At 32.7% G+C, this 11,547-nt stretch overlaps 1 protein-coding gene across 1 annotated transcript; it reads left to right on the forward strand.

The window, feature by feature from the left end:
- Nucleotides 1-4,593: 4,593 nt before the first annotated feature.
- Nucleotides 4,594-9,504, forward strand: LOC132608762 (protein IQ-DOMAIN 22-like). The gene is made up of 4 exons (XM_060322497.1): nucleotides 4,594-5,024; nucleotides 6,754-6,954; nucleotides 7,093-7,170; nucleotides 7,754-9,504. The coding sequence occupies exons 1-4, from the start codon at nucleotides 4,701-4,703 to the stop codon at nucleotides 8,282-8,284; spliced, it is 1,134 nt and encodes a 377-aa protein (XP_060178480.1). The 5' UTR covers nucleotides 4,594-4,700; the 3' UTR covers nucleotides 8,285-9,504.
- The last annotated feature ends 2,043 nt before the right edge of the window (nucleotides 9,505-11,547 follow it).

The raw sequence follows: 11,547 nt of genomic DNA on the forward strand, positions 1-11,547 counted from the left end.
TAATGGTTAAATCCAACACAAAATGTGCACCTTGTGCTACTTGTATTCTTGATCATTAATCAGGTCAGCAAAAATATTCTTGATTGTGAAATGCATGCAGAAGATCTGTTATTGGAAAAGGAAGCACAGCAATTGTTGACTGTCTTAAGTTCATTATTGTTGACTGGCTATGCACCGCCATTTTAAATATTTCGTCCGTTTACTTTTATTTGTTCACTTTTAACGCTTTTACAATTTAATAAATAAAGTATATATTTTATTATAATATTCATATTAATTGGTGTATAATTTCATTGGAGATATGTTAAAGTGGATAAGTAAAAGTGAAAATTTATTTTTAGTATAGTGGATAAGTAAAAGTGAACGGAGGGAGCATGCATTTAAGTTATATATACCCAGTAATAAGAAACTTTTATGCTCCCTCCGTCTCATATTACTTGGCCACATTACTAAAATTATATGTCCCAAATTACTTGTTCATTTATAAAATCAAGATAAAATTAATTAAATCTTTCTCATCTTATCCTTAGTATTAAATATTCTTGAAGACGGTCAATATTGATTAAAATATATTTATTGGCGAGAGATAGGAATAAGGTAATAAAATACATCTTTTATTTATGATTTTTTAAGAGACGTGTAAAAGAAAAAGTGATAAGTAATATGAGATGGAGGGAGTACAATCAGATCAATTTTATCTATTAAGTAATTTGGTTTTATTTTAAGACTGCAAATTCATTTAAAAGGGTGACTTGTAAATGTTCTTCTAGTAACCTTAGTGAAAAAAATACTTTATATTGACGGATATGTAACTTAAACTCTTTAAATATATCAGAAAAGAATGAATGGCACAAATCTACGCAATGATTTACGACTCTCCATGACTCCATCAATCTTCAGTGGGCCCTTAATTAGTTTGGAAATTAAGAAGAATTGAAACAGATTAATAAGACAATTTTCTCCCTTTGAGATGTCAGTGTCGGTGCAGGTATTTGAATTGAATAATAATGCTGCTATTAGTTTAAATTTCAGTGATATTTTGCTCCTTGTTCAATTAAGTTTTTTTCTATTCTTCGTACAGTGAAATCTCTCTATAATTATCATTCATAGCAACATTTCATTATAACGACTTGATTTTATCTGGAATCAATTTTTTATGTTATATTTTACTTCTCTATAACAACATTCTACCTATAACAGCAGTAGCAGTCATTATAGTGGTATACTCTTTGTAAAATTATCTCTCTATGAAAGCCTTACTCAAATATTTTTTGATAATTTTTTGTAAGAATTATGTTATGTATTAAAATATTTATGGTAATCGTCAAGAGAAAGCTATTTAATTCCTTTTTGCTGAAAGTTCGGACAAAAATCCTCATCAATTCCAGCGTTATATTACCACTAAGATACTGGAATTTACGAAAAAACCTACGATTGTAAAATTTTTAAGTCAAACTTGAAATATTTAAATTTTTAATTAATTTTAAATGCATATATTTTTTAGATTCTAATTCTTTGTCGGTACGGTACACCTAGTTATGAATTTATTAGTCAGTTCAATTTTTAATTAAAGAAATATGAAAATCAATTGAGATTTTAAGAGTAACAAGCATTTTGTTTTCGTTTCTAACATAAAAAGTACATAAAATAATTTTTTTGTGTGTAGTTTTATTTATAACAGCTAAATAAGATTCAAACATCAAATGCCAGTTACATACATAACAACACACTTCACTATAGCAGTCATGAAATTTTTCGGACAATCGCTGCCATTATAGAGAGGTTTGACTGTATAAGAAAATACGCTTCGATGTATGAAACACTTCATGTTCATGTAGAATTCAGGAAAGGAAAATGATGGCATTCCAAAGGAATGCGATATAGGCAACCTTATTATTTAATTACCAGATATTTGATCCATTGCAAAAATATAATATAGTGTACATGATATAAAAGCTTATATGTTAAATCTAGCATGAAATCATACCACAGATTGAGATATAAATTCTACAAATAGCAAGAAAACGTAGTAAAAGATTGTGCAATTTTTTATCGAATTTATTTTCCTAATTATTATGGTATTAAAACAACTTTCACGTGCCAAGTAAATGTAGTCACCAATTAGTTCACGACATATCGTGTCAGTTGTAGGAATAACATACTGCTACTTTCTTAAAGATTATATTCCAGTCTTTTTGTCCATTTTGATGTAAACGTTTTTTGTCGTTTTTCTTATGTTAGTCCTAATTATTTATAGTCTCTGTGTATATATATTTCTGCCTGAAATGAATGAATGAATGATATTTCTTCGTTCAAGTTTCGTTGTTCGAAATTTAATAGTCCAACTAGGCTGAATTCGTTCATCTCACTATAACTCTTGGTGGTTTTGTACATATGTATAGATATTGCAATGTAGTACAGAACGTGAGACATTATAATTTCAAGTTTTAACATTGATTAGTATAGTTTGATTCAACATGAAATGTAAGAAATAAAAAATTAGAATTTTTAAGTACGTTTTAAACATGTAATAGTATTTGTGTGGTGATACGACTTTTGAAATTTGTGATATCAAATATTTCATAATATTTATGTGACTATAAAAGCTTTTCATTAAGGATAAAATGAAAATTTTAAAATTAATTTAAATAAAAAAATGTTATTTTTTTGGACGGAAATAATGAAAACAAATTAAGACAGCAAAAGTACAATGTAGTAGTAGACAAAGAAAGTGGCTTTGCTTTTTATATTCATTTGTTCATATAAGGCTAAAAGATACACAAAATATAGAAATGAGAAGTGAGAAATAAATACCAACAAAAGTGTTTACATCAAATTTACAAAAAACGTTGATGACTCACTAGTGGAATCTCCAAATTTCAATATGTTACTCCATTACAGACAAAACTTTGTAATCTAAACAGATTTTGTGAATTCAAAATTTCAACATGCTACTTTGTCTTGGCAAGTATTATATTTTTATGAGCCATAGAGGAGGAGGAAAATATAAAAAAGTTATTGCTACTATTAATTAAAAGCCATGGGTATGAGTATTTTTTTTTCTTTCATTTCTTTAGGAAATCAAGAGGGGCATTTAGACCTGTATTATCCTATTTTCTTATGTGAATCATCTAAACTGTATTTGACAGTCCGATTTATAATTTATCTTTTATAGATTTTGTAAGATTCATATGTTTAGCAGTATCTTAAGATGTCATAATCTTAAAGGTAAAAATATAATTTAGTGAAGCCCACAAACTGGAATGCTTCTTCTTATAATGAAGTTGAGTTTTAGGCTAAAGTGCACAAATAGCCGCTTTTAGGACCCATTCAAGATTTTTAATGTTTAGCCGTCTAGAATCAAACTTCAAGCATGAAGTTTGGACTAGCAGAATCTAAATACAGGTCGAATTCACACCTCTAAGTAGAAGCTAAACTATGTCAAAGCCTGTTGAATAGCTTTGAGTCAACTAAACAGATGATAGGGTTCTTAATTAGACAGTATGAATATAGGATAATTATGTTTAGATTGACCCGACATATTAACTTTGATTCTGAAGCGGCTAAATTTTAAAAACTTTATAAGCTTCGATTTCTTAAATAATGGTCCTAAAATGGCTATTTGTGCACTTACCTATACTTTTAAAAGATCGAAATCATCAACTTAAAATTCTAGATCCCCTAACCCGCAAGGGTGGCTCAGTTGATTGAGCATGAGGCTTTCATAATGGAGGTCTCAGGTTCGAAAACCCCTGCCTACGATAACAGGGGATTTGCCTTCTGGGTCGAGCTCGTTGCACTGGGCTTGCCTAGTGTGAGTTACCTCTCCTGTATAGTTTGTGAGGTATTGCACGGGAGCTGGATTTACCCGGTGTGCACCCGAATGGTAGCGGCTACGGGTTCCCATCAAAAAGAAAAAATTCTAGATCCCCTATGAATAGGTAACCATCCATATAAAAAGTGAGATTTATAACCCGAAAAGTAAAACAACTAACATATTACAACTGGCTAAAAAAAACACTCTCAAAATTATATCCAATAGCAAGTGTAAGGTTAAACCTTCTTAATGGGAACCCAACAAGGTTGTTAGTGGAGTGATATAAGTATTCTTTCATCCTTAATCAGAAGTCTCGAATTCGAACTCTAGATATGTAGTCGCCTTTGTTAGCGAGCCCTTTTTACCCCAGTGTGAGACTTTTCTGCCCGGATTCGAATTAGTCGAGCCTCAATACGATACCAAACATGTGTGGGTCATTTGCACTTTTTCCCCTCATAACAAACAATTTTTTTCGCGGAGTATAAATTTATATTTTCACAAGTGACATCTCGCACCTTTAAAGAACTTATGTCCCGATTCGATTTTGAAAGACAAAAATTAAAGACCGGCCCGTTTGAAGGGAAAAAATTAAAGACCAACCCATTTGAAGTGCAAACCATGCAATTTTTTCTTCAATACGTGTGGGAAACCAAAAGAAAAATAAAATAAGAATGGGCAAAATAAAGGAATTGGTGATCCAAAGAAGACGACGTCAATACTAATATATTCTCCCAAATGTCCTACAAGATAGCACATTTTATTTGACTTCTCCAACACTCATACAAATCTTCCTTCCTCTTTTCTCACTCACTTCTCTTTTCAACCACTTTCTCTACTCAACTTCTTACAAACCAAATGCTCTTTTTTCTAACCACACAACAATATGGGCAAAGCATCAAAATGGTTCAAAGCACTCCTTGGCTTCAAGAAAAATGACTCTTTTTCTTCTTCTTCTTCCACTAAGAAGAAATGGAGTGATGTTAAATCCTACAAAGATAAAGATTTTCAACACCACCACCACGATAACTACCATGACAAATTGCACTACAACGATCACCGTAAAAATGATGCTGGAGTGGACCCCACTAATCGTGCGGTCCACTCCATCATCACGACGACAAGTAGTGTCCATACAGCTGTCGTGAGGACGTGGAACGGTGAAGAGTGGGCTGCCATAGTGATACAGTCACATTTCCGAGCTTATTTGGTTAGTTATATACCCTCTTTTTCTTCGTTTCATTTTATGTGAAGGTATTTGTTGGCACGAAATATATTGAAATTTGAAATTTGGAGACTTTTAGAGTGTGGTTGGTATGAGTTTTCTAGAAAATAAGTCATTTCTAGAAAAGAAAAAAAAATACGATGTGTCCTCCTCAGTTCATGGTAAAAAAAAAAAAACAACGTTAGAGTGAACGTGGTCCACTCCAGTGTCACGACTAGTAGATAAGTTATTAAGAATAAAAATGAGAAATTTAAAATTAAATTATTTTTAATTATAAAGATAGATTTTTTTCGAAATGAGACGAATAACGTGCCACATAAGTCATAAAATGGAAGAGAGAAAGTATTTATACCTTTTTAAAAAAATCATTTTCAATTATACGAATAATTCTTGTTGTTAGGAAGAGTTTACTTGTAATCTGTAAAGGACGGCAAGACGGTGATCGAAGGTTTTGTTAAAAATGGAACAAAGATGTCGGACAGTTTATTAGTCGGTCATGAAATGGACAATTAATTAAATAGGTTAATTACTTTTTTTTACTCTTAATCTAACTGAGAACGGAGTTTAAGAAGTAATATACTTTCTTTTAATATTTGTGATCTTAAATAATTATAATATTTGTGTGATTATAAGACTTTTTGAAACTTGTAATCTTAAAATATGTCATAATATTTGTATAACTATAAAGGCTTCTCCAGAAATATAGTAATAAAAATGCTTCATTCTTGTTTAAACGAACTAATACAAAAATAGTACTAGTACTTCAAACAAAAGTGAAACGAATGAAGTAATATTTCAAAATAGTAAATTTAACACACACACACATGTTAATGCGACCAGGGTATCTTAATGGTCAATAAAATAGAATGAAAATTAGACGAAATAAATGCTTTCATTCCTTCTACTTAAGTTTTGGTGAGCTGAATTATCTGTTATTACATATACTGATGGAAGGTAAAATGTGTCAGACGAAATAGTCGAGCTACGTGCAAATTAATATTGCAGATTTAACAAATTTTGTTTGGGAGTGCATGGTTGTTGTTGTGGTCGGCAGGTGGTGGGTGGATGGCTACCACATAGTCAAATGTATACATGAAAGAGGATAGTAGACTATTTTGGACCTGTGTGGACCAGAATGTTGTGGTCGGGGGCAGAGTTTTCGAGTTTCATTAAATATAGGGAATGAACCTAAGTGTACTTAAAAATTCGATGAAGTTTGTCTATACATTCACACTATGAAGATCTTTTTCACTATTAGATTACCTTAAAAGGTAATTAAGAATCATAATAAGTGAAATTAACAAAATGAAAATTAAAACAAATAATTTTTTATAACATATTAAATTACACAAATCGTGTAAAATTCGTTTACGCTTTCAATTTTGGGTTATGTTTTGAACCTTATTTAGAACCTTAAAAATAATTTTTTATAAAAATGCAAAATAAGTTGTGTATAACAAACTCAATGTGGTTCAATATTTTTTCGAATTTTGCGCGTCGCGAGAGCTTAATACATCCGCCTTTAAACTTATTTCCTTTAGGTATGTCTCAAGTCTCAAGTTGTTAATACAAAGCATTGGTCAAACTGTGAGAATTCACCGACTCTAGTTTCTGTATTCGTCTCTCCACCAATGTACCATTTATTTGCCAAAATTAGTGACACTCGATCGAACTACTAGTTTACTAATTTTCCATTTCGTGTGTTAATTTGTAGTCAAGGAGAGCTTTACGTGCATTGAAGGGACTTGTGAAGCTTCAAGCACTAGTAAGAGGTCATATTGTAAGGAAGCAAACTGCGGATATGCTAAGACGTATGCAGACGTTGATAAGAGCTCAATCAAGAGCTCGAGCTGGACGATTTCAGGTTTTTGAATCCCCTTCTTTGAGCGCGAAGTCTGCTCAATTTCTTCATCATGTAAGTAACGTAACATCTTCCTATTTTCTAAAAAATCGCTCCTGAATGAATATGCTTAACCATTTCGTTTCATTTCATATGATGGTGTTTGGCTGATCATGTTATTTAAACATGTTCATTTTGAATCTTGATATATAGGGTCCTGCAACTCCTGAGAAATTCGAGCATATTATTCGTGCAAGGAGCATGAAGAATGATCAAATGTTTATGCTCAAGGTATTTAATTTGCTAGATATTTTATCCTTCAGGAAACACATAATCTAGGGAAAACAATCAAAAATATCCTTTTTTATTAAATGAAATTAATTTTTCCCTTTGTTACACTTTAGGGTCATTCATACCCTTGTCGTTAGCAAATTGTCTCGTAACATGTTTGCCCTTAAACTTAACGGAGCTCCACCCTATGTATAACAGATGTAATTTTGGATGATAGTGAAAAGCAGAGGGTAAATTTGGACTTTTTTTCTGGAAGTATTTTGACGCGTGAAATCCACTCAATCCGTGCTAGAGGTCCATTAGAGTCAAGGGGAAATACGAGAAGATTTACTGATAACAAGAGTATGAATGACCCTAAAGTATAACAGAGGATACAATTAAGATATCTATATGCTTGCATCAGGGTAGATTGTTTACGTCACACCCCTTGGGGTGCGGCCTTTCCCCTGACCTCACTATCTAACATGAGATCGATGCTTTGTGCACTGGGTTGCCCTTTATATAGTAGAGAGTAGATTTGTACCTTTTCTGCATTATCTATTTGCATAAACTTATGCCTAACATAAAATGTGTACTTATGCAGAGGAATTCTTCAAACCATATGGGCAAAAGACAAGAATATTTTGCAAGAAATGGGTCAATTGATGATGACAAGATTTTTGACATATACACCATAAAACCATATGCCAATGCCAAACAAAAGAATTTATTTCATTCCTCTGAACTTAGCTTGATTTCGGACCAATTAAGTTTTAGCTATGATGAAACATGTTACTCCTCTACCGATAATACAGCATCATCTAGATGTGCTCGTTCAAGGACAAGACCATTTACGCCGACTAAGAGTACTAGTGGATGCTCTGATAATCATCCGAATTACATGTCTTACACAGAGGCAGCTAAGGCAAAAACGAGATCAATGAGTGCACCAAAACTAAGGCCTCAGTATGATATGTTAAACTCAACAAAGAGATACTCAAGAAATAACATGCAAAAGGGTTCTAACTTCATCAGCAAAGGCACTTATCAAGGTTCTGGTAGATTAGACAGGATTGGAATGCCTGTTAGGCGCTTTTCGGATGATTTTAGTCGCGGTTTTTCTCATATATATTAGGATGATTCGTGTTCAAATTTGTAAGTTTGAATTGAGGAATCAAGAATTGAGCATCTTCCAACCGATTTTATGCTAATTGGAGATGCCGAAGAAAAAGAAAAGGAATTAGAGTCAACCGTGTCATGGAAAATATGGTTGAAATTGACTTTTGTTCGGGGGAAAATGAGAATGTCAAAATTCGGACAAATTTGCAAATTGGGAGGTTGAAGTCTCACTCCTAGCATTTTTCAACATTGGATTTATATGGTGATATGGGAATTAAACCACATACATCCATGTTGGATGGTGAAGAAGAAAGACAAGCGCCTTATATCCTGCAATTTGAAAGAGTAAGAAGGCAAAATGACATTCCTCATTTGAAAGCCAAGAAGTGTAAAATGGAGAAATTGACGTTTGGCTTGTTCATCTACTTACCACCCTCGCCGCTCATGGTCGCAAACTTGAGTCCAAGTTAGGTGCCCAAGTTTGGGACCCCCTGAACTTGTCATCTTTTATTTAGTGCACACCTACACTATGTGTTGACTTAATTATCCCCCTAAACTTGGTAATATGATAGTCTCGACCTCCCTAGACAATGATGTGGCAAAGAGCGTGAACACACTCTTTTTTAGGCTCGTGGAAGTGTCAAAAATAAAAAAAATCAGCTTTCAAGTGGAGTATTTTCCAACTATTAATCGTTATATAATCAATATAATGATTTATTTTTTCCAATTGTGTTTCTTTTTAGTTTTTCTTAATATTCATTGCATATTTTATCTCAATTGTATTTTTTTCTTTTTAGATATAATGATTATTTATTTCAACTATGTATTTTTTTCTTCTTTTTTTGGGTCCAAATCTAAATAGCTTAGTTGAAACTCTATTTATTTTAGCCAAATAAAAAGAAGGTTTAGCAAAAGTAATGAAGTTTAGCCAGTGAATTTTCTACAAAAAAAATTGCGTATTTTTCTTTTCATGCAATTACTATTTATTTCAACTCTGCATCATTTTTTCGGGTCAAATTCTTAAAATATTTGGGTGATATTTTATTTATTTCTTTTTAGATACAATGATTATTTGCTTTAACTGTGTATTTCTTCTTTTCCTGGCCAAATATATAAAAATAACTTGATTAGAATATCATTATCTTTAGCCAAATAAAAAAAAGTATGGTCAAAATATTGTTGTTTCAAGTTCTTTTTGTACAGATCTGGCCCGAAAAAGATGATCTAAATAATTGGTGAACTTAAAAAGGTAAAAAATATATATTTTATCCTTAAAAAGTGCCACATGGACCAAAAAAATTCATGTGGCAGCGTGTGTGTCACACGTCCATGGGTTGTCAGCATCTGGGGGGAGGGGGGGGGGGGGGTCGAGACTATCATATGACCAAGTTCAGGGGGTAATTAAGCCGACGCATAATTTAGGTGTACATCGAATAAAAATCGACAAGTTCAGGGGGGTCCCAAGCTATTCTGCCTATATAATTCTATTATATATAAACGGATAAGGAGGACTAACACAATATCACCAACTTGTACCAAAAGTTTTATAAATTATACACGCAATGAATGTTTGTACCATCAGCTATATAACTTGTACACTTTACCCAACTATTTTTTTATCTCTCGTGGACATATGTTATAGTACTTAATATTTATTCTCTTCTCATGTATAGACGTATGCACTCTAATTTTAATTCTCCAACACATTTATTTCCTCCATGCACTTTTACTTGTTCACTTTTGACTTTTCACGTTCTTGCTGAATATTTATTCTCTTCTCATGTATAGACGTATGCAGTTCAATTTTAATTCTCCTACACAAATTTATTTCCTCCGTGTACTTTTAATTGTTCACTTTTGACTTTTCAGGTTCTTTAAGAATTAACAAACCCTACGTGGATATATGTCATAGTACTGAATATTTATTCTCTTCTCATGTATATACGTATGCACTTCAATTTTAATTCTCCGACACATATTTATTTTCTCCGTGCACTTTTACTTGTTCACTTTTGACTTTTCACGTTCTTTATGAATTAATAAATCCCACGTGGATATATGTCATATGTTGACACCCAATTTTGTCCCGTCTCTCTGCCAAAATACCTATTTTTAAGCTTCTAATATTTTGAAAAAAAATAAAAAAAATACATTCTGGTTACTATAATTATTAGCCTCTTATCAATACCGACATTTTATTATTCTATTATAATAATAATAATTATTATTATTATTATTATCATTATTATTATTATTATTATTATTATTTATTAATATTATTATAATTCACAATTCTTATCATTTCGGCATTTTACCAGCTTACGCATTTATCTTTGCATAAATAAATAATAGTATTTATTTAGTGCGGATTTTCAAAGAAAAGTAACATATATTATTACACGGCTATTATAACACCATATGATTTTATTACCCGAGTCTAGTAATCACATATTTTTTGGTATTAAGTAATATTTTGTCACCCTCGGTATGTTCATTAATTAAAATGGGTCTCTTATTCAAATTTAGAAGTCAAACTGTTTCTTGCACTCAGTCCGTGTTTTGACTTACCGGGCTCCAAATCAAATCCCGATTGACTCCTAATATTTTTTGGACTAGTCCATATCACTTATCTCAATTTTTAGAATAATTCGTGTTTTAATTTATTAGCCTATTCTCTTAATACCCGGTCTAAAAATTGACCCAGTCCACAAATGGACCGGGTCTGACTCGTTTACTCAAAATAAGGGGAACCCTTTTAGGGTTTCCCCTCATTTTTCTCTTCCGCCTCATCATCGCCTCTTCTCCATCATCCTCCGCCTCTCCACCTCTCCACCTTCCCGTCAATTATCACCACCATCACCACCATCGTCACCTCTACACCACCATCTCCCCATCGTTCTCTTCCTCCCCTTTACCCTAAACCCTAGCCGCCGCACACACCCCCCACTGATTTTCCCTACCACGTTACATCACACGCCTCCACTACTCTGACACCTCCACTACCTCCATCACACCCCACTCGATCCTGTTCCCTCCACGCTCACTGTCACCCCACTTAATTTTGTCTCCCCCCGCTCCTCTCAAACAAACCCTAGTTCGCCCTATAAATATTTGTTTTTTTTAAGTCAGAAGGGGGGATTTTGGGGGATTCGAATAATTCCCCATACCGGATTGTTTTTTTTAGATTGAAGAAACCCCCAAGAATTGAAACCAGAAAATCAAGAAAATCCCTTGAAAAACGATATCTTGACAGATCGGAAAGAAAATTTCGAAGGAGCA

The sequence above is a fragment of the Lycium barbarum genome, chromosome 9, assembly GCF_019175385.1.
Source record: "Lycium barbarum isolate Lr01 chromosome 9, ASM1917538v2, whole genome shotgun sequence".
NCBI lineage: Eukaryota > Viridiplantae > Streptophyta > Magnoliopsida > Solanales > Solanaceae > Lycium > Lycium barbarum.